Source organism: Phocoena phocoena, unplaced genomic scaffold, assembly GCF_963924675.1.
Source record: "Phocoena phocoena unplaced genomic scaffold, mPhoPho1.1 SCAFFOLD_270, whole genome shotgun sequence".
Lineage (NCBI taxonomy): Eukaryota > Metazoa > Chordata > Mammalia > Artiodactyla > Phocoenidae > Phocoena > Phocoena phocoena.
Window position 1 is genome coordinate 72,288 of NW_027077516.1, and position 20,213 is coordinate 92,500.

Below are 20,213 nucleotides of genomic sequence, written 5' to 3' on the forward strand. Positions count from 1 at the left end.
TCAAGAGGCAGCCCGCGGTCCCCGCCCCCGTCTACGGCCATACCACCCTAAACGCGCCCGATCTCGTCTGATCTCGGAAGCTGAGCAGTGTCGGGCCTGGTTAGTACTTGGATGGGAGACCGCCTGGGAATACCGGGTGCTGTAGGCTTTTTGCCTCCCGCTCCGCCTTCTCCTTTACTCGCCCGCTGGCGGTGGCCGCCGGCTCCGCCCACGCCGGGACCCGCTGCAGGCCCCACCTCCTCAGGCCCCTCCCACCACGGCACGCGTGCGACGGAGGGGCGGCTCCCCGCCGGCCCGGCCGGCCGGGCGGCCAGAAGGCGGCCCCGGAAGGCAGCCGCACCCCGGACGCTCCCGGGGTGGCTGGCCCGGACCCAGAATCCGCCGCGGGCCCGGTTGCCGTCCTTTCGGCCAGCGAGCCCCTCGACCTGCACCTGGCCGCCCCCACTGGCGCCCAGCCCCGCTGCCGCCACCTGTGCGCCGGTGTGTCCCGCCACAGCTCCCTCCGGCAGAAGCCCCGCCTCCGCCGTGTCGCCGCGGCCGGGTGCGGGAGCGGGATCGAGGGCCGGGGCCGCTTCCCCGGGCCTGCCGGCCACCAGGGGCGGGCTCCTGAGCTCGGCGGGTGGTGTGCGGGCAAGGGGTGGCCTTGCCGGGGCTGAGGGGCCGTGGCGACGCAATGGTAGCTCCCAGTGGCTTCGGGCCAGCTGCTGTCGGGCAGCAGGGCCGGCCGGGCTGCGGCCGGGCTGCGCCTAGCGCCGCATTGGAGGGCAGGGGCGATGCCCCAGGGACCGCGGGCCCCGGGCCCCGAAGCCTCCGGGGCCACGTCCCTGTGAGCGACGTGCGGGATCATGGGCGGGGCGCCAAGCGCCGAAGGGTTTGCTGGGTCACGCCCGCCCTCGGCTGGGAGGTGGTGGCCAAACCCTCCGCCACCGCCCGATACCCGAGACGTCCGTTCCCCCTGCATGGGCGGGCGGCGGGGTCCCGCCGGGGCGGGCTGACCGCCGGGCTGGCTGGCCCTAAGGCGCCAGCGCCAGCGCAACTGGGCCTCAAGAGGCAGCCCGCGGTCCCCGCCCCCGTCTACGGCCATACCACCCTGAATGCACCCGATCTCCTCTGATCTCGGAAGCTGAGCAGGGTCTGGGCCTGGTTAGTACTTGGATGGGAGACCGCCTGGGAATACCGGGTGCTGTAGGATTTTTGCCTCCCGCTCCGCCTTCTCCTTTACTCGCCCGCGGGCGGTGGCCGCCGGCTCCGCCCCCGCCGGGCCCCGCTGCAGGCCCCACCTCCTCAGGCCCCACCCAACACGGCGCGCGTGCGCCGGAGGGGCCGCTCCCCGCCGGCCCGGCCGGCCGGGCGGCCAGAAGGCGGCCCCGGAAGGCAGCCGCACCCCGGACGCTCCCGGGGTGGCTGGCCCGGACCCAGAATCCGCCGCCGGCCCGGTTGCCGTCCTTTCGGCCAGCGAGCCCCTCGACCTGCACCTGGCCGCCCCCACTGGCGCCCAGCCCCGCTGCCGCCACCTGTGCGCCGGTGTGTCCCGCCACAGCTCCCTCCGGCAGAAGCCCCGCCTCCGCCGTGTCGCCGCGGCCGGGTGCGGGAGCGGGATCGAGGGCCGGGGCCGCTTCCCCGGGCCTGCCGGCCACCAGGGGCGGGCTCCTGAGCTCGGCAGGTGGTGTGCGGGCAAGGGTGGCCTTGCCGGGGCTGAGGGGCCGTGGCGACGCAATGGTGGCTCCCAGTGGCTTCGGGCCAGCTGCTGTCGGGCAGCAGGGCCGGCCCGGGCTGCGGCCGGGCTGCGCCTAGCGCCGCGTGGGCGGGCAGGGGCGATGCCCCAGGGACCGCGGGCCCCGGGCCGCGAAGCCTCCGGGGCCACGTCCCTGTGAGCGACGTGCGGGATCTTGGGCGGGGCGCCAAGCGCCGAAGGGTTTGCTGGGTCATGCCTGCCCTCGGCTGGGAGGTGGTGGCCAAACCCTCCGCCACCGCCCGATACACGAGACGTCCGTTCCCCCTGCCTGGGCGGGCGGCGGGGTCCCGCCGGGGCGGGCTGACCGCCGGGCTGGCCGGCCCTAAGGCGCCGGCGCCAGCGCAACTGGGCCTCAAGAGGCAGCCCGCGGTCCCCGCCCCGGTCTACGGCCATACCACCCTGAACGCGCCCGATCTCGTCTGATCTCGGAAGCTGAGCAGGGTCGGGCCTGGTTAGTACTTGGATGGGAGACCGCCTGGGAATACCGGGTGCTGTAGGCTTTTTGCCTCCCGCTCCGCCTTCTCCTTTACTCGCCCGCGGGCGGTGGCCGCCGGCTCCGCCCCCGCCGGGCCCCGCTGCAGGCCCCACCTCCTCAGGCCCCTCCCACCACGGCACGCGTGCGCCGGAGGGGCCGCTCCCCGCCGGCCCGGCCGGCCGGGCGGCCAGAAGGCGGCCCCGGAAGGCAGCCGCACCCCGGACGCTCCCGGGGTGGCTGGCCCGGACCCAGAATCCGCCGCGGGCCCGGTTGCCGTCCTTTCGGCCAGCGAGCCCCTCGACCTGCACCTGGCCGCCCCCACTGGCGACCAGCCCCCCTGCCGCCACCTGTGCGCCGGTGTGTCCCGCCACAGCTCCCTCCGGCAGAAGCCCCGCCTCCGCCGTGTCGCCGCGGCCGGGTGCCGGAGCGGGATCGAGGGCCGGGGCCGCTACCCCGGGCCTGCCGGCCCCCAGGGGCGGGCTCCTGAGCTCGGCGGGTGGTGTGCGGGCAAGGGTGGCCTTGCCGGGGCTGAGGGGCCGTGGCGACGCAATGGTGGCTCCCAGTGGCTTCGGGCCAGCTGCTGTCGGGCAGCAGGGCCGGCCCGGGCTGCGGCCGGGCTGCGCCTAGCGCCGCGTGGGCGGGCAGGGGCGATGCCCCAGGGACCGCGGGCCCCGGGCCCCGAAGCCTCCGGGGCCACGTCCCTGTGAGCGACGTGCGGGATCTTGGGCGGGGCGCCAAGCGCCGAAGGGTTTGCTGGGTCACGCCCGCCCTCGGCTGGGAGGTGGTGGCCAAACCCTCCGCCACCGCCCGATACACGAGACGTCCGTTCCCCCTGCCTGGGCGGGCGGCGGGGTCCCGCCGGGGCGGGCTGACCGCCGGGCTGGCTGGCCCTAAGGCGCCAGCGCCAGCGCAACTGGGCCTCAAGAGGCAGCCCGCGGTCCCCGCCCCGGTCTACGGCCATACCACCCTGAACGCGCCCGATCTCGTCTGATCTCAGAAGCTAAGCAGGGTCCGGGTCTGGTTAGTACTTGTGAGGGGAGACCGCCTGGGAATACCGGGTGCCATAGACTTTTTGCCTCCCGCTCCGCCTTCTCCTTTACTCGCCCTTGGGCGGTGGCCGCCGGCTCCGCCCCCGCCGGGCCCCGCTGCAGGCCCCACCTCCTCAGGCCCCTCCCACCACGGCACGCGTGCGCCGGAGGGGCCGCTCCCCGCCGGCCCGGCCGGCCAGGCGGCCAGAAGGCGGCCCTGGAAGGCAGCCGCACCCCGGACGCTCCCGGGGTGGCTGGCCCGGACCCAGAATCCGCCGCGGGCCCGGTTGCCGTCCTTTCGGCCAGCGAGCCCCTCGACCTGCACCTGGCCGCCCCCACTGGCGACCAGCCCCCCTGCCGCCACCTGTGCGCCGGTGTGTCCCGCCACAGCTCCCTCCGGCAGAAGCCCCGCCTCCGCCGTGTCGCCGCGGCCGGGTGCGGGAGCGGGATCGAGGGCCGGGGCCGCTTCCCCGGGCCTGCCAGCCACCAGGGGCGGGCTCCTGAGCTCGGCGGGTGGTGTGCGGGCAAAGGTGGTCTTGCCGGGGCTAAGGGGCCGTGGCGACGCAATGGTAGCTCCCAGTGTCTTCGGGCCAGCTGCTGTCGGGCAGCAGGGCCGGCCCGGGCTGCGGCCGGGCTGCGCCTAGCGCCGCGTGGGCGGGCAGGGGCGATGCCCCAGGGACCGCGGGCCCCGGGCCCCGAAGCCTCCGGGGCCACGTCCCTGTGAGCGATGTGCGGGATCTTGGGCGGGGCGCCAAGCGCCGAAGGGTTTGCTGGGTCACGCCCGCCCTCGGCTGGGAGGTGGTGGCCAAACCCTCCGCCACCGCCCGATACACGAGACGTCCGTTCCCCCTGCCTGGGCGGGCGGCGGGGTCCCGCCGGGGCGGGCTGACCGCCGGGCTGGCTGGCCCTAAGGGGCCAGCGCCAGCGCAACTGGGCCTCAAGAGGCAGCCCGCGGTCCCCGCCCCGGTCTACGGCCATACCACCCTGAACGCGCCCGATCTCGTCTGATCTCGGAAGCTGAGCAGGGTCGGGCCTGGTTAGTACTTGGATGGGAGACCGCCTGGGAATACCGGGTGCTGTAGGCTTTTTGCCTCCCGCTCCGCCTTCTCCTTTACTCGCCCGCGGGCGGTGGCCGCCGGCTCCGCCCCCGCCGGGCCCCGCTGCAGGCCCCACCTCCTCAGGCCCCTCCCACCACGGCACGCGTGCGCCGGAGGGGCCGCTCCCCGCCGGCCCGGCCGGCCAGGCGGCCATAAGGCGGCCCCGGAAGGCAGCCGCACCCCGGACGCTCCCGGGGTGGCTGGCCCGGACCCAGAATCCGCCGCGGGCCCGGTTGCCGTCCTTTCGGCCAGCGAGCCCCTCGACCTGCACCTGGCCGCCCCCACTGGCGACCAGCCCCCCTGCCGCCACCTGTGCGCCGGTGTGTCCCGCCACAGCTCCCTCCGGCAGAAGCCCCGCCTCCGCCGTGTCGCCGCGGCCGGGTGCGGGAGCGGGATCGAGGGCCGGGGCCGCTTCCCCGGGCCTGCCAGCCACCAGGGGCGGGCTCCTGAGCTCGGCGGGTGGTGTGCGGGCAAAGGTGGTCTTGCCGGGGCTGAGGGGCCGTGGCGACGCAATGGTGGCTCCCAGTGGCTTCGGGCCAGCTGCTGTCGGGCAGCAGGGCCGGCCCGGGCTGCGGCCGGGCTGCGCCTAGCGCCGCGTGGGCGGGCAGGGGCGATGCCCCAGGGACCGCGGGCCCCGGGCCCCGAAGCCTCCGGGGCCACGTCCCTGTGAGCGATGTGCGGGATCTTGGGCGGGGCGCCAAGCGCCGAAGGGTTTGCTGGGTCACGCCCGCCCTCGGCTGGGAGGTGGTGGCCAAACCCTCCGCCACCGCCCGATACACGAGACGTCCGTTCCCCCTGCCTGGGCGGGCGGCGGGTTCCCGCCGGGGCGGGCTGACCGCCGTGCTGGCTGGCCCTAAGGGGCCAGCGCCAGCGCAACTGGGCCTCAAGAGGCAGCCCGCGGTCCCCGCCCCGGTCTACGGCCATACCACCCTGAACGCGCCCGATCTCGTCTGATCTCGGAAGCTGAGCAGGGTCGGGCCTGGTTAGTACTTGGATGGGAGACCGCCTGGGAATACCGGGTGCTGTAGGCTTTTTGCCTCCCGCTCCGCCTTCTCCTTTACTCGCCCGCGGGCGGTGGCCGCCGGCTCCGCCCCCGCCGGGCCCCGCTGCAGGCCCCACCTCCTCAGGCCCCTCCCACCACGGCACGCGTGCGCCGGAGGGGCCGCTCCCCGCCGGCCCGGCCGGCCGGGCAGCCAGAAGGCGGCCCCGGAAGGCAGCCGCACCCCGGACGCTCCCGGGATGGCTGGCCCGGACCCAGAATCCGCCGCGGGCCCGGTTGCCGTCCTTTCGGCCAGCGAGCCCCTCGACCTGCACCTGGCCGCCCCCACTGGCGACCAGCCCCCCTGCCGCCACCTGTGCGCCAGTGTGTCCCGCCACAGCTCCCTCCGGCAGAAGCCCTGCCTCCGCCGTGTCGCCGCGGCCGGGTGCCGGAGCGGGAACGAGGGCCGGGGCCGCTTCCCCGGGCCTGCCGGCCACCAGGGTCGGGCTCCTGAGCTCGGCGGGTGGTGTGCGGGCAAGGGTGGCCTTGCCGGGGCTGAGGGGCCGTGGCGACGCAATGGTGGCTCCCAGTGGCTTCGGGCCAGCTGCTGTCGGGCAGCAGGGCCGGCCCGGGCTGCGGCCGGGCTGCGCCTAGCGCCGCGTGGGCGGGCAGGGGCGATGCCCCAGGGACCGCGGGCCCCGGGCCCCGAAGCCTCCGGGGCCACGTCCCTGTGAGCGACGTGCGGGATCTTGGGCGGGGCGCCAAGCGCCGAAGGGTTTGCTGGGTCACGCCCGCCCTCGGCTGGGAGGTGGTGGCCAAACCCTCCGCCACCGCCCGATACACGAGTCGTCCGTTCCCCCTGCCTGGGCGGGCGGCGGGGTCCCGCCGGGGCGGGCTGACCGCCGGGCTGGCTGGCCCTAAGGCGCCAGCGCCAGCGCAACTGGGCCTCAAGAGGCAGCCCGCGGTCCCCGCCCCCGTCTACGGCCATACCACCCTGAACGCGCCCGATCTCGTCTGATCTCAGAAGCTAAGCAGGGTCCGGGCCTGGTTAGTACTTGTGATGGGAGACCGCCTGGGAATACCGGGTGCCGAAGGCTTTTTGCCTCCCGCTCCGCCTTCTCCTTTACTCGCCCTTGGGCGGTGGCCGCCGGCTCCGCCCCCGCCGGGCCCCGCTGCAGGCCCCACCTCCTCAGGCCCCTCCCACCACGGCGCGCGCGCGCGCGCGTGTGTGTGTGTGTGTGTGTGTGTGTGTGTGCGTGCGCGCGCGCGCGGGTGCGCCGGAGGGGCCGCTCCCCGCCGGCACGGCCGGCCGGGCGGCCAGAAGGCGGCCTCATAAGGCAGCCGCACCCCGGACGCTCCCGGGGTGGCTGGCCCGGACCCAGAATCCGCCGCGGGCCCGGTTGCCGTCCTTTCGGCCAGCGAGCCCCTCGACCTGCACCTGGCCGCCCCCACTGGCGCCCAGCCCCGCTGCCGCCACCTGTGCGCCGGTGTGTCCCGCCACAGCTCCCTCCGGCAGAAGCCCCGCCTCCGCCGTGTCGCCGCGATCGGGTGCGGGAGCGGGATCGAGGGCCGGGGCCGCTTCCCGGGGCCTGCCGGTCACCAGGGTCGGGCTCCTGAACTCGGCGGGTGGTGTGCGGGCAAGGGGTGGCCTTGCCGGGGCTGAGGGGCCGTGGCGACGCAATGGTAGCTCCCAGTGGCTTCGGGCCAGCTGCTGTCGGGCAGCAGGGCCGGCCCGGGCTGCGGCCGGGCTGCGCCTAGCGCCGCGTGGGAGGGCAGGGGCGATGCCCCAGGGACCGCGGGCCCCGGGCCCCGAAGCCTCCGGGGCCACGTCCCTGTGAGCGACGTGCGGGATATTGGGCGGGGCGCCAAGCGCCGAAGGGTTTGCTGGGTCACGCCCGCCCTCGGCTGGGAGGTGGTGGCCAAACCCTCCGCCACCGCCCGATACACGAGACGTCCGTTCCCCCTGCCTGGGCGGGCGGCGGGGTCCCGCCGGGGCGGTCTCACCGCCGGGCTGGCTGGCCCTAAGGCGCCAGCGCCAGCGCAACTGGGCCTCAAGAGGCAGCCCGCGGTCCCCGCCCCGGTCTACGGCCATACCACCCTGAACGCGCCTGATCTCGTCTGATCTCGGAAGCTGAGCAGGGTCGGGCCTGGTTAGTACTTGGATGGGAGACCGCCTGGTAATACCGGGTGCTGTAGGCTTTTTGCCTCCCGCTCCGCCTTCTCCTTTACTCGCCCGCGGGCGGTGGCCGCCGGCTCCGCCCCCGCCGGGCCCCGCTGCAGGCCCCACCTCCTCAGGCCCCTCCCACCACGGCACGCGTGCGCCGGAGGGGCCGCTCCCCGCCGGCCCGGCCGGCCGGGCGGCCAGAAGGCGGCCCCGGAAGGCAGCCGCACCCCGGACGCTCCCGGGGTGGCTGGCCCGGACCCAGAATCCGCCGCGGGCCCGGTTGCCGTCCTTTCGGCCAGCGAGCCCCTCGACCTGCACCTGGCCGCCCCCACTGGCGACCAGCCCCCCTGCCGCCACCTGTGCGCCGGTGTGTCCCGCCACAGCTCCCTCCGGCAGAAGCCCCGCCTCCGCCGTGTCGCCGCGGCCGGGTGCCGGAGCGGGATCGAGGGCCGGGGCCGCTACCCCGGGCCTGCCGGCCCCCAGGTGCGGGCTCCTGAGCTCGGCGGGTGATGTGCGGGCAAGGGTGGCCTTGCCGGGGCTGAGGGGCCGTGGCGACGCAATGGTGGCTCCCAGTGGCTTCGGGCCAGCTGCTGTCGGGCAGCAGGGCCGGCCCGGGCTGCGGCCGGGCTGCGCCTAGCGCCGCGTGGGCGGGCAGGGGCGATGCCCCAGGGACCGCGGGCCCCGGGCCCCGAAGCCTCCGGGGCCACGTCCCTGTGAGCGACGTGCGGGATCTTGGGCGGGGCGCCAAGCGCCGAAGGGTTTGCTGGGTCACGCCCGCCCTCGGCTGGGAGGTGGTGGCCAAACCCTCCGCCACCGCCCGATACACGAGACGTCCGTTCCCCCTGCCTGGGCGGGCGGCGGGGTCCCGCCGTGGCGGGCTGACCGCCGGGCTGGATGGCCCTAAGGCGCCAGCGCCAGCGCAACTGGGCCTCAAGAGACAGCCCGCGGTCCCCGCCCCGGTCTACGGCCATACCACCCTGAACGCGCCCGATCTCGTCTGATCTCAGAAGCTAAGCAGGGTCCGGGCCTGGTTAGTACTTGTGAGGGGAGACCGCCTGGGAATACCGGGTGCCATAGACTTTTTGCCTCCCGCTCCGCCTTCTCCTTTACTCGCCCTTGGGCGGTGGCCGCCGGCTCCGCCCCCGCCGGGCCCCGCTGCAGGCCCCACCTCCTCAGGCCCCTCCCACCACGGCACGCATGCGCCGGAGGGGCCGCTCCCCGCCGGCCCGGCCGGCCAGGCGGCCAGAAGGCGGCCCCGGAAGACAGCCGCACCCCGGACGCTCCCGGGGTGGCTGGCCCGGACCCAGAATCCGCCGCGGGCCCGGTTGCCGTCCTTTCGGCCAGCGAGCCCCTCGACCTGCACCTGGCCGCCCCCACTGGCGACCAGCCCCCCTGCCGACACCTGTGCGCCGGTGTGTCCCGCCACAGCTCCCTCCGGCAGAAGCCCCACCTCCGCCGTGTCGCCGCGGCCGTGTGCGGGAGCGGGATCGAGGGCCGGGGCCGCTTCCCCGGGCCTGCCAGCCACCAGGGGCGGGCTCCTGAGCTCGGCGGGTGGTGTGCGGGCAAAGGTGGTCTTGCCGGGGCTGAGGGGCCGTGGCGACGCAATGGTGGCTCCCAGTGGCTTCGGGCCAGCTGCTGTCGGGCAGCAGGGCCGGCCCGGGCTGCGGCCGGGCTGCGCCTAGCGCCACGTGGGCGGGCAGGGGCGATGCCCCAGGGACCGCGGGCCCCGGGCCCCGAAGCCTCCGGGGCCACGTCCCTGTGAGCGACGTGCGGGATCTTGGGCGGGGCGCCAAGCGCCGAAGGGTTTGCTGGGTCACGCCCGCCCTCGGCTGGGAGGTGGTGGCCAAACCCTCCGCCACCGCCCGATACACGAGACGTCCGTTCCCCCTGCCTGGGCGGGCGGCGGGGTCCCGCCGGGGCGGGCTGACCGCCGGGCTGGCTGGCCCTAAGGCGCCAGCGCCAGCGCAACTGGGCCTCAAGAGGCAGCCCGCGGTCCCCGCCCCGGTCTACGGCCATACCACCCTGAACGCGCCCGATCTCGTCTGATCTCGGAAGCTGAGCAGGGTCGGGCCTGGTTAGTACTTGGATGGGAGACCGCCTGGGAATACCGGGTGCTGTAGGCTTTTTGCCTCCCGCTCCGCCTTCTCCTTTACTCGCCCGCGGGCGGTGGCCGCCGGCTCCGCCCCCGCCGGGCCCCGCTGCAGGCCCCACCTCCTCAGGCCCCTCCCACCACAGCACGCGTGCGCCGGAGGGGCCGCTCCCCGCCGGCCCGGCCGGCCGGGCGGCCAGAAGGCGGCCCCGGAAGGCAGCCGCACCCCGGACGCTCCCGGGGTGGCTGGCCCGGACCCAGAATCCGCCGCGGGCCCGGTTGCCGTCCTTTCGGCCAGCGAGCCCCTCGACCTGCACCTGGCCGCCCCCACTGGCGACCAGCCCCCCTGCCGCCACCTGTGCGCCGGTGTGTCCCGCCACAGCTCCCTCCGGCAGAAGCCCCGCCTCCGCCGTGTCGCCGCGGCCGGGTGCCGGAGCGGGAAAGAGGGCCGGGGCCGCTTCCCCGGGCCTGCCGGCCACCAGGGGCGGGCTCCTGAGCTCGGCGGGTGGTGTGCGGGCAAGGGTGGCCTTGCCGGGGCTGAGGGGCCGTGGCGACGCAATGGTGGCTACCAGTGGCTTCGGGCCAGCTGCTGTCGGGCAGCAGGGCCGGCCCGGGCTGCGGCCGGGCTGCGCCTAGCGCCGCGTGGGCGGGCAGGGGCGATGCCCCAGGGACCGCGGGCCCCGGGCCCCGAAGCCTCCGGGGCCACGTCCCTGTGAGCGACGTGCGGGATCTTGGGCGGGGCGCCAAGCGCCGAAGGGTTTGCTGGGTCACGCCCGCCCTCGGCTGGGAGGTGGTGGCCAAACCCTCCGCCACCGCCCGATACACGAGTCGTCCGTTCCCCCTGCCTGGGCGGGCGGCGGGGTCCCGCCGGGGCGGGCTGACCGCCGGGCTGGCTGGCCCTAAGGCGCCAGCGCCAGCGCAACTGGGCCTCAAGAGGCAGCCCGCGGTCCCCGCCCCCGTCTACGGCCATACCACCCTGAACGCGCCCGATCTCGTCTGATCTCAGAAGCTAAGCAGGGTCCGGGCCTGGTTAGTACTTGTGATGGGAGACCGCCTGGGAATACCGGGTGCCGTAGGCTTTTTGCCTCCCGCTCCGCCTTCTCCTTTACTCGCCCTTGGGCGGTGGCCGCCGGCTCCGCCCCCGCCGGGCCCCGCTGCAGGCCCCAACTCCTCAGGCCCCTCCCACCACGGCGCGCGCGCGCGTGTGTGTGTGTGTGTGTGTGTGTGTGCGTGCGCGCGCGCGCGGGTGCGCCGGAGGGGCCGCTCCCCGCCGGCACGGCCGGCCGGGCGGCCAGAAGGCGGCCCCATAAGGCAGCCGCACCCCGGACGCTCCCGGGGTGGCTGGCCCGGACCCAGAATCCGCCGCGGGCCCGGTTGCCATCCTTTCGGCCAGCGAGCCCCTCGACCTGCACCTGGCCGCCCCCACTGGCGCCCAGCCCCGCTGCCGCCACCTGTGCGCCGGTGTGTCCCGCCACAGCTCCCTCCGGCAGAAGCCCCGCCTCCGCCGTGTCGCCGCGGCCGGGTGCGGGAGCGGGATCGAGGGCCGGGGCCGCTTCCCCGGGCCTGCCGGCCACCAGGGGCGGGCTCCTGAACTCGGCGGGTGGTGTGCGGGCAAGGGGTGGCCTTGCCGGGGCTGAGGGGCCGTGGCGACGCAATGGTAGCTCCCAGTGGCTTCGGGCCAGCTGCTGTCGGGCAGCAGGGCCGGCCCGGGCTGCGGCCGGGCTGCGCCTAGCGCCGCATGGGAGGGCAGGGGCGATGCCCCAGGGACCGCGGGCCCCGGGCCCCGAAGCCTCCGGGGCCACGTCCCTGTGAGCGACGTGCGGGATTTTGGGCGGGGCGCCAAGCGCCGAAGGGTTTGCTGGGTCACGCCCGCCCTCGGCTGGGAGGTGGTGGCCAAACCCTCCGCCACCGCCCGATACACGAGACGTCCGTTCCCCCTGCCTGGGCGGGCGGCGGGGTCCTGCCGGGGCGGGCTGACCGCCGGGCTGGCTGGCCCTAAGGCGCCAGCGCCAGCGCAACTGGGCCTCAAGAGGCAGCCCGCGATCCCCGCCCCGGTCTACGGCCATACCACCCTGAACGCGCCCGATCTCGTCTGATCTCGGAAGCTGAGCAGGGTCGGGCCTGGTTAGTACTTGGATGGGAGACCGCCTGGGAATACCGGGTGCTGTAGGCTTTTTGCCTCCCGCTCCGCCTTCTCCTTTACTCGCCCGCGGGCGGTGGCCGCCGGCTCCGCCCCCGCCGGGCCCCGCTGCAGGCCCCACCTCCTCAGGCCCCTCCCACCACGGCGCGCGCGCGCGTGTGTGTGTGTGTGTGTGTGTGTGCGTGCGCGCGCGCGCGGGTGCGCCGGAGGGGCCGCTCCCCGCCGGCACGGCCGGCCGGGCGGCCAGAAGGCGGCCCCAGAAGTCAGCCGCACCCCGGACGCTCCCGGGGTGGCTGGCCCGGACCCAGAATCCGCCGCGGGCCCGGTTGCCGTCCTTTCGGCCAGCGAGCCCCTCGACCTGCACCTGGCCGCCCCCACTGGCGCCCAGCCCCGCTGCCGCCACCTGTGCGCCGGTGTGTCCCGCCACAGCTCCCTCCGGCAGAAGCCCCGCCTCCACCGTGTCGCCGCGATCGGGTGCGGGAGCGGGATCGAGGGCCGGGGCCGCTTCCCCGGGCCTGCCGGCCACCAGGGGCGGGCTCCTGAACTCGGCGGGTGGTGTGCGGGCAAGGGGTGGCCTTGCCGGGGCTGAGGGGCCGTGGCGATGCAATGGTAGCTCCCAGTGGCTTCGGGCCAGCTGCTGTCGGGCAGCAGGGCCGGCCCGGGCTGCGGCCGGGCTGCGCCTAGCGCCGCATGGGAGGGCAGGTGCGATGCCCCAGGGACCGCGGGCCCCGGGCCCCGAAGCCTCCGGGGCCACGTCCCTGTGAGCGACGTGCGGGATCTTGGGCGGGGCGCCAAGCGCCGAAGGGTTTGCTGGGTCACGCCTGCCCTCGGCTGGGAGGTGGTGGCCAAACCCTCCGCCACCGCCCGATACACGAGACGTCCGTTCCCCCTGCCTGGGCGGGCGGCGGGGTCCCGCCGGGGCGGGCTGACCGCCGGGCTGGCTGGCCCTAAGGCGCCGGCGCCAGCGCAACTGGTCCTCAAGAGGCAGCCCGCGGTCCCCGCCCCGGTCTACGGCCATACCACCCTGAACGCGCCCGATCTCGTCTGATCTCGGAAGCTGAGCAGGGTCGGGCCTGGTTAGTACTTGGATGGGAGACCGCCTGGGAATACCGGGTGCTGTAGGCTTTTTGCCTCCCGCTCCGCCTTCTCCTTTACTCGCCCGCGGGCGGTGGCCGCCGGCTCCGCCCCCGCTGGGCCCCGCTGCAGGCCCCACCTCCTCAGGCCCCTCCCACCACGGCACGCGTGCGCCGGAGGGGCCGCTCCCCGCCGGCCCGGCCGGCCGGGCGGCCAGAAGGCGGCCCCGGAAGGCAGCCGCACCCCGGACGCTCCCGGGGTGGCTGGCCCGGACCCAGAATCCGCCGCGGGCCCGGTTGCCGTCCTTTCGGCCAGCGAGCCCCTCGACCTGCACCTGGCCGCCCCCACTGGCGACCAGCCCCCCTGCCGCCACCTGTGCGCCGGTGTGTCCCGCCACAGCTCCCTCCGGCAGAAGCCCCGCCTCCGCCGTGTCGCCGCGGCCGGGTGCCGGAGCAGGATCGAGGGCCGGGGCCGCTACCCCGGGCCTGCCGGCCCCCAGGGGCGGGCTCCTGAGCTCGGCGGGTGGTGTGCGGGCAAGGGTGGCCTTGCCGGGGCTGAGGGGCCGTGGCGACGCAATGGTGGCTCCCAGTGGCTTCGGGCCAGCTGCTGTCGGGCAGCAGGGCCGGCCCGGGCTGCGGCCGGGCTGCGCCTAGCGCCGCGTGGGCGGGCAGGGGCGATGCACCAGGGACCGCGGGCCCCGGGCCCCGAAGCCTCCGGGGCCACGTCCCTGTGAGCGACGTGCGGGATCTTGGGCGGGGCGCCAAGCGCCGAAGGGTTTGCTGGGTCACGCCCGCCCTCGGCTGGGAGGTGGTGGCCAAACCCTCCGCCACCGCCCGATACACGAGACGTCCGTTCCCCCTGCCTGGGCGGGCGGCGGGGTCCCGCCGGGGCGGGCTCACCGCCGGGCTGGCTGGCCCTAAGGCGCCAGCGCCAGCGCAACTGGGCCTCAAGAGGCAGCCCGCGGTCCCCGCCCCGGTCTACGGCCATACCACCCTGAACGCGCCCGATCTCGTCTGATCTCGGAAGCTGAGCAGGGTCGGGCCTGGTTAGTACTTGGATGGGAGACCGCCTGGGAATACCGGGTGCTGTAGGCTTTTTGCCTCCCGCTCCGCCTTCTCCTTTACTCGCCCGCGGGCGGTGGCCGCCGGCTCCGCCCCCGCCGGGCCCCGCTGCAGGCCCCACCTCCTCAGGCCCCTCCCACCACGGCACGCGTGCGCCGGAGGGGCCGCTCCCCGCCGGCCCGGCCAGCCAGGCGGCCAGAAGGCGGCCCCGGAAGGCAGCCGCACCCCGGACGCTCCCGGGGTGGCTGGCCCGGACCCAGAATCCGCCGCGGGCCCGGTTGCCGTCCTTTCGGCCAGCGAGCCCCTCGACCTGCACCTGGCCGCCCCCACTGGCGACCAGCCCCCCTGCCGCCACCTGTGCGCCGGTGTGTCCCGCCACAGCTCCCTCCGGCAGAAGCCCCGCCTCCGCCGTGTCGCCGCGGCCGGGTGCGGGAGCGGGATCGAGGGCCGGGGCCGCTTCCCCGGGCCTGCCAGCCACCAGGGGCGGGCTCCTGAGCTCGGCGGGTGGTGTGCGGGCAAAGGTGGTCTTGCCGGGGCTGAGGGGCCGTGGCGACGCAATGGTGGCTCCCAGTGGCTTCGGGCCAGCTGCTGTCGGGCAGCAGGGCCGGCCCGGGCTGCGGCCGGGCTGCGCCTAGCGCCGCGTGGGCGGGCAGGGGCGATGCCCCAGGGACCGCGGGCCCCGGGCCCCGAAGCCTCCGGGGCCACGTCCCTGTGAGCGATGTGCGGGATCTTGGGCGGGGCGCCAAGCGCCGAACGGTTTGCTGGGTCACGCCCGCCCTCGGCTGGGAGGTGGTGGCCAAACCCTCCGCCACCGCCCGAAACACGAGACGTCCGTTCCCCCTGCCTGGGCGGGCGGCGGGGTCCGGCCGGGGCGGGCTGACCGCCGGGCTGGCTGGCCCTAAGGCGCCAGCGCCAGCGCAACTGGGCCTCAAGAGGCAGCCCGCGATCCCCGCCCCGGTCTACGGCCATACCACCCTGAACGCGCCCGATCTCGTCTGATCTCGGAAGCTGAGCAGGGTCGGGCCTGGTTAGTACTTGGATGGGAGACCGCCTGGGAATACCGGTTGCTGTAGGCTTTTTGCCTCCCGCTCCGCCTTCTCCTTTACTCGCCCGCGGGCGGTGGCCGCCGGCTCCGCCCCCGCCGGGCCCCGCTGCAGGCCCCACCTCCTCAGGCCCCTCCCACCACGGCGCGCGCGCGTGTGTGTGTGTGTGTGTGTGTGTGTGTGCGTGCGCGCGCGCGCGGGTGCGCCGGAGGGGCCGCTCCCCACCGGCACGGCCGGCCGGGCGGCCAGAAGGCGGCCCCAGAAGGCAGCCGCACCCCGGACGCTCCCGGGGTGGCTGGCCCGGACCCAGAATCCGCCGCGGGCCCGGTTGCCGTCCTTTCGGCCAGCGAGCCCCTCGACCTGCACCTGGCCGCCCCCACTGGCGCCCAGCCCCGCTGCCGCCACCTGTGCGCCGGTGTGTCCCGCCACAGCTCCCTCCGGCAGAAGCCCCGCCTCCGCCGTGTCGCCGCGGCCGGGTGCGGGAGCGGGATCGAGGGCCGGGGCCGCTTCCCCGGGCCTGCCGGCCACCAGGGGCGGGCTCCTGAGCTCGGCGGGTGGTGTGCGGGCAAAGGTGGCCTTGCCGGGGCTGAGGGGCCGTGGCGACGCAATGGTGGCTCCCAGTGGCTTCGGGTCAGCTGCTGTCGGACAGCAGGGCCGGCCCGGGCTGCGGCCGGGCTGCGCTTAGCGCCGCGTGGGCGGGCAGGGGCGATGCCCCAGGGACCGCGGGCCCCGGGCCCCGAAGCCTCCGGGGCCACGTCCCTGTGAGCGACGAGCGGGATGTTGGGCGGGGCGCCAAGCGCCGAAGGGTTTGCTGGGTCACGCCCGCCCTCGGCTGGGAAGTGGTGGCCAAACCCTCCGCCACCGCCCGATACACGAGACGTCCGTTCCCCCTGCCTGGGCGGGCGGCGGGGTCCCGCCGGGGCGGGCTGACCGCCGGGCTGGCTGGCCTTAAGGCGCCAGCGCCAGCGCAACTGGGCCTCAAGAGGCAGCCCGCGGTCCCCGCCCCCGTCTACGGCCATACCACCCTGAACGCGCCCGATCTCGTCTGATCTCGGAAGCTAAGCAGGGTCGGGCCTGGTTAGTACCTGGATGGGAGACCGCCTGGGAATACCGGGTGCTGTAGGCTTTTTGCCTCCCGCTCCGCCTTCTCCTTTACTCGCCCTTGGGCGGTGGCCGCCGGCTCCGCCCCCGGCGTGGCCCGCTGCAGGCCCCACCTCCTCAGGCCCCTCCCACCACGGCCCGCGCGCGCGTGTGTGTGTGTGTGTGTGTGTGTGTGCGTGCGCGCGCGCGCGGGTGCGCCGGAGGGGCCGCTCCCCGCCGGCACGGCCGGCCGGGCGGCCAGAAGGCGGCCCCATAAGGCAGCCGCACCCCGGACGCTCCCGGGGTGGCTGGCCCGAACCCAGAATCCGCCGCAGGCCCGGTTGCCGTCCTTTTGGCCAGCAAGCCCCTCGACCTGCACCTGGCCGCCCCCACTGGCGCCCAGCCCCGGTGCCGCCACCTGTGCGCCGGTGTGTCCCGCCACAGCTCCCTCCGGCAGAAGCCCCGCCTCCACCGTGTCGCCGCGATCGGGTGCGGGAGCGGGATCGAGGGCCGGGGCCGCTTCCCCGGGCCTGCCGGCCACCAGGGGCGGGCTCCTGAACTCGGCGGGTGGTGTGCGGGCAAGGGGTGGCCTTGCCGGGGCTGAGGGGCCGTGGCGATGCAATGGTAGCTCCCAGTGGCTTCGGGCCAGCTGCTGTCGGGCAGCAGGGCCGGCCCGGGCTGCGGCCGCGCTGCGCCTAGCGCCGCATGGGAGGGCAGGGGCGATGCCCCAGGGACCGCGGGCCCCGGGCCCCGAAGCCTCCGGGGCCACGTCCCTGTGAGCGACGTGCGGGATCTTGGGCGGGGCGCCAAGCGCCGAAGGGTTTGCTGGGTCACGCCTGCCCTCGGCTGGGAGGTGGTGGCCAAACCCTCCGCCACCGCCCGATACACGAGACGTCCGTTCCCCCTGCCTGGGCGGGCGGCGGGGTCCCGCCGGGGCGGGCTGACCGCCGGGCTGGCTGGCCCTAAGGCGCCGGCGCCAGCGCAACTGGTCCTCAAGAGGCAGCCCGCGGTCCCCGCCCCGGTCTACGGCCATACCACCCTGAACGCGCCCGATCTCATCTGATCTCGGAAGCTGAGCAGGGTCGGGCCTGGTTAGTACTTGGATGGGAGACCGCCTGGGAATACCGGGTGCTGTAGGCTTTTTGCCTCCCGCTCCGCCTTCTCCTTTACTCGCCCGCGGGCGGTGGCCGCCGGCTCCGCCCCCGCCGGGCCCCGCTGCAGGCCCCACCTCCTCAGGCCCCTCCCACCACGGCACGCGTGCGCCGGAGGGGCCGCTCCCCGCCGGCCCGGCCGGCCGGGCGGCCAGAAGGCGGCCCCGGAAGGCAGCCGCACCCCGGACGCTCCCGGGGTGGCTGGCCCGGACCCAGAATCCGCCGCGGGCCCGGTTGCCGTCCTTTCGGCCAGCGAGCCCCTCGACCTGCACCTGGCCGCCCCCACTGGCGACCAGCCCCCCTGCCGCCACCTGTGCGCCGGTGTGTCCCGCCACAGCTCCCTCCGGCAGAAGCCCCGCCTCCGCCGTGTCGCCGCGGCCGGGTGCCAGAGCGGGATCGAGGGCCGGGGCCGCTACCCCGGGCCTGCCGGCCCCCAGGGGCGGGCTCCTGAGCTCGGCGGGTGGTGTGCGGGCAAGGGTGGCCTTGCCGGGGCTGAGGGGCCGTGGCGACGCAATGGTGGCTCCCAGTGGCTTCGGGCCAGCTGCTGTCGGGCAGCAGGGCCGGCCCGGGCTGCGGCCGGGCTGCGCCTAGCGCCGCGTGGGCGGGCAGGGGCGATGCCCCAGGGACCGCGGGCCCCGGGCCCCGAAGCCTCCGGGGCCACGTCCCTGTGAGCGACGTGCGGGATCTTGGGCGGGGCGCCAAGCGCCGAAGGGTTTGCTGGGTCACGCCCGCCCTCGGCTGGGAGGTGGTGGCCAAACCCTCCGCCACCGCCCGATACACGAGACGTCCGTTCCCCCTGCCTGGGCGGGCGGCGGGGTCCCGCCGGGGCGGGCTCACCGCCGGGCTGGCTGGCCCTAAGGCGCCAGCGCCAGCGCAACTGGGCCTCAAGAGGCAGCCCGCGGTTCCCGCCCCGGTCTACGGCCATACCACCCTGAACGCGCCCGATCTCGTCTGATCTCGGAAGCTGAGCAGGGTCGGGCCTGGTTAGTACTTGGATGGGAGACCGCCTGGGAATACCGGGTGCTGTAGGCTTTTTGCCTCCCGCTCCGCCTTCTCCTTTACTCGCCCGCGGGCGGTGGCCGCCGGCTCCGCCCCCGCCGGGCCCCGCTGCAGGCCCCACCTCCTCAGGCCCCTCCCACCACGGCACGCGTGCGCCGGAGGGGCCGCTCCCCGCCGGCCCGGCCAGCCAGGCGGCCAGAAGGCGGCCCCGGAAGGCAGCCGCACCCCGGACGCTCCCGGGGTGGCTGGCCCGGACCCAGAATCCGCCGCGGGCCCGGTTGCCGTCCTTTCGGCCAGCGAGCCCCTCGACCTGCACCTGGCCGCCCCCACTGGCGACCAGCCCCCCTGCCGCCACCTGTGCGCCGGTGTGTCCCGCCACAGCTCCCTCCGGCAGAAGCCCCACCTCCGCCGTGTCGCCGCGGCCGGGTGCGGGAGCGGGATCGAGGGCCGGGGCCGCTTCCCCGGGCCTGCCAGCCACCAGGGGCGGGCTCCTGAGCTCGGCGGGTGGTGTGCGGGCAAAGGTGGTCTTGCCGGGGCTGAGGGGCCGTGGCGACGCAATGGTGGCTCCCAGTGGCTTCGGGCCAGCTGCTGTCGGGCAGCAGGGCCGGCCCGGGCTGCGGCCGGGCTGCGCCTAGCGCCGCGTGGGCGGGCAGGGGCGATGCCCCAGGGACCGCGGGCCCCGGGCCCCGAAGCCTCCGGGGCCACGTCCCTGTGAGCGATGTGCGGGATCTTGGGCGGGGCGCCAAGCGCCGAAGGGTTTGCTGGGTCACGCCCGCCCTCGGCTTGGAGGTGGTGGCCAAACCCTCCGCCACCGCCCGATACACGAAACGTCCGTTCCCCCTGCCTGGGCGGGCGGCGGGGTCCTGCCGGGGCGGGCTGACCGCCGGGCTGGCTGGCCCTAAGGCGCCAGCGCCAGCGCAACTGGGCCTCAAGAGGCAGCCCGCGATCCCCGCCCCGGTCTCCGGCCATACCACCCTGAACGCGCCCGATCTCGTCTGATCTCGGAAGCTGAGCAGGGTCGGGCCTGGTTAGTACTTGGATGGGAGACCGCCTGGGAATACCGGGTGCTGTAGGCTTTTTGCCTCCCGCTCCGCCTTCTCCTTTACTCGCCCGCGGGCGGTGGCCGCCGGCTCCGCCCCCGCCGGGCCCCGCTGCAGGCCCCACCTCCTCAGGCCCCTCCCACCACGGCGCGCGTGCGCCGGAGGGGCCGCTCCCCGCCGGCCCGGCCGGCCGGGCGGCCAGAAGGCGGCCCCGGAAGGCAGCCGCACCCCGGACGCTCCCGGGGTGGCTGGCCCGGACCCAGAATCCGCCGCGGGCCCGGTTGCCGTCCTTTCGGCCAGCGAGCCCCTCGACCTGCACCTGGCCGCCCCCACTGGCGCCCAGCCCCGCTGCCGCCACCTGTGCGCCGGTGTGTCCCGCCACAGCTCCCTCCGGCAGAAGCCCCGCCTCCGCCGTGTCGCCGCGGCCGGGTGCGGGAGCGGGATCGAGGGCCGGGGCCGCTTCCCCGGGCCTGCCGGCCACCAGGGGCGGGCTCCTGAGCTCGGCGGGTGGTGTGCGGGCAAGGGTGGCCTTGCCGGGGCTGAGGGGCCGTGGCGACGCAATGGTGGCTCCCAGTGGCTTCGGGCCAGCTGCTGTCGGGCAGCAGGGCCGGCCCGGGCTGCGGCCGGGCTGCGCCTAGCGCCGCGTGGGCGGGCAGGGGCGATGCCCCAGGGACCGCGGGCCCCGGGCCCCGAAGCCTCCGGGGCCACGTCCCTGTGAGCGACGTGCGTGATCTTGGGCGGGGCGCCAAGCGCCGAAGGGTTTGCTGGGTCACGCCGGCCCTCGGCTGGGAGGTGGTGGCCAAACCCTCCGCCACCGCCCGATACCCGAGACGTCCGTTCCCCCTGCCTGGGCGGGCTGACCGCCGGGCTGGCTGGCCCTAAAGCGCCAGCGCCAGCGCAACTGGGCCTCAAGAGGCAGCCCGCGGTCCCCGCCCCCGTCTACGGCCATACCACCCTGAACGCGCCCGATCTCGTCTGATCTCGGAAGCTAAGCAGGGTCGGGCCTGGTTAGTACTTGGATGGGAGACCGCCTGGGAATACCGGGTGTTGTAGGCTTT

At 76.1% G+C, this 20,213-nt stretch overlaps 1 protein-coding gene, 17 non-coding genes and 3 pseudogenes across 18 annotated transcripts in view; all 21 read left to right on the forward strand.

Annotated features, from left to right (window-relative positions):
• LOC136143309 (collagen alpha-2(I) chain-like) overlaps positions 1–16,569 on the forward strand; it is a 47,900-nt gene extending 31,331 nt beyond the window's left edge. Inside the window, exons 9-15 of the mRNA XM_065901427.1 lie at positions 4,420–4,647; positions 5,631–5,840; positions 7,778–7,984; positions 9,866–10,075; positions 12,137–12,262; positions 13,097–13,306; positions 16,326–16,569. Of these exons, the coding sequence (XP_065757499.1) occupies positions 4,420–4,647; positions 5,631–5,840; positions 7,778–7,984; positions 9,866–10,075; positions 12,137–12,262; positions 13,097–13,306; positions 16,326–16,569 (1,435 nt within the window). The remainder of the gene's footprint in view (positions 1–4,419; positions 4,648–5,630; positions 5,841–7,777; positions 7,985–9,865; positions 10,076–12,136; positions 12,263–13,096; positions 13,307–16,325) is intronic.
• On the forward strand, positions 30–148 carry LOC136143348 (5S ribosomal RNA). The gene has a single exon (XR_010657960.1). It is a non-coding gene; the product is annotated as a 5S ribosomal RNA (ribosomal RNA).
• Positions 1,073–1,192, forward strand: LOC136143357 (5S ribosomal RNA). Its single transcript, XR_010657969.1, has one exon. It is a non-coding gene; the product is annotated as a 5S ribosomal RNA (ribosomal RNA).
• On the forward strand, positions 2,117–2,235 carry LOC136143421 (5S ribosomal RNA). Its single transcript, XR_010658012.1, has one exon. It is a non-coding gene; the product is annotated as a 5S ribosomal RNA (ribosomal RNA).
• LOC136143377 (5S ribosomal RNA) lies at positions 3,160–3,280 on the forward strand (annotated as a pseudogene).
• Positions 4,205–4,323, forward strand: LOC136143422 (5S ribosomal RNA). Its single transcript, XR_010658013.1, has one exon. It is a non-coding gene; the product is annotated as a 5S ribosomal RNA (ribosomal RNA).
• On the forward strand, positions 5,248–5,366 carry LOC136143423 (5S ribosomal RNA). Its single transcript, XR_010658014.1, has one exon. It is a non-coding gene; the product is annotated as a 5S ribosomal RNA (ribosomal RNA).
• Positions 6,291–6,411, forward strand: LOC136143365 (5S ribosomal RNA; annotated as a pseudogene).
• LOC136143349 (5S ribosomal RNA) lies at positions 7,395–7,513 on the forward strand. Its single transcript, XR_010657961.1, has one exon. It is a non-coding gene; the product is annotated as a 5S ribosomal RNA (ribosomal RNA).
• Positions 8,438–8,558, forward strand: LOC136143372 (5S ribosomal RNA; annotated as a pseudogene).
• On the forward strand, positions 9,483–9,601 carry LOC136143424 (5S ribosomal RNA). The gene has a single exon (XR_010658015.1). It is a non-coding gene; the product is annotated as a 5S ribosomal RNA (ribosomal RNA).
• LOC136143358 (5S ribosomal RNA) lies at positions 10,526–10,646 on the forward strand. The gene has a single exon (XR_010657970.1). It is a non-coding gene; the product is annotated as a 5S ribosomal RNA (ribosomal RNA).
• Positions 11,622–11,740, forward strand: LOC136143311 (5S ribosomal RNA). The gene has a single exon (XR_010657926.1). It is a non-coding gene; the product is annotated as a 5S ribosomal RNA (ribosomal RNA).
• On the forward strand, positions 12,714–12,832 carry LOC136143312 (5S ribosomal RNA). Its single transcript, XR_010657927.1, has one exon. It is a non-coding gene; the product is annotated as a 5S ribosomal RNA (ribosomal RNA).
• On the forward strand, positions 13,757–13,875 carry LOC136143314 (5S ribosomal RNA). The gene has a single exon (XR_010657928.1). It is a non-coding gene; the product is annotated as a 5S ribosomal RNA (ribosomal RNA).
• LOC136143338 (5S ribosomal RNA) lies at positions 14,800–14,918 on the forward strand. Its single transcript, XR_010657951.1, has one exon. It is a non-coding gene; the product is annotated as a 5S ribosomal RNA (ribosomal RNA).
• On the forward strand, positions 15,893–16,011 carry LOC136143405 (5S ribosomal RNA). The gene has a single exon (XR_010657996.1). It is a non-coding gene; the product is annotated as a 5S ribosomal RNA (ribosomal RNA).
• A 417-nt stretch (positions 16,570–16,986) lies between the features above and the next one.
• LOC136143407 (5S ribosomal RNA) lies at positions 16,987–17,105 on the forward strand. Its single transcript, XR_010657998.1, has one exon. It is a non-coding gene; the product is annotated as a 5S ribosomal RNA (ribosomal RNA).
• Positions 17,106–18,029: 924 nt separating this feature from the next.
• Positions 18,030–18,148, forward strand: LOC136143315 (5S ribosomal RNA). Its single transcript, XR_010657929.1, has one exon. It is a non-coding gene; the product is annotated as a 5S ribosomal RNA (ribosomal RNA).
• A 924-nt stretch (positions 18,149–19,072) lies between these two features.
• Positions 19,073–19,191, forward strand: LOC136143339 (5S ribosomal RNA). The gene has a single exon (XR_010657952.1). It is a non-coding gene; the product is annotated as a 5S ribosomal RNA (ribosomal RNA).
• Positions 19,192–20,092: 901 nt separating this feature from the next.
• On the forward strand, positions 20,093–20,211 carry LOC136143406 (5S ribosomal RNA). The gene has a single exon (XR_010657997.1). It is a non-coding gene; the product is annotated as a 5S ribosomal RNA (ribosomal RNA).
• Positions 20,212–20,213: the final 2 nt, after the last annotated feature.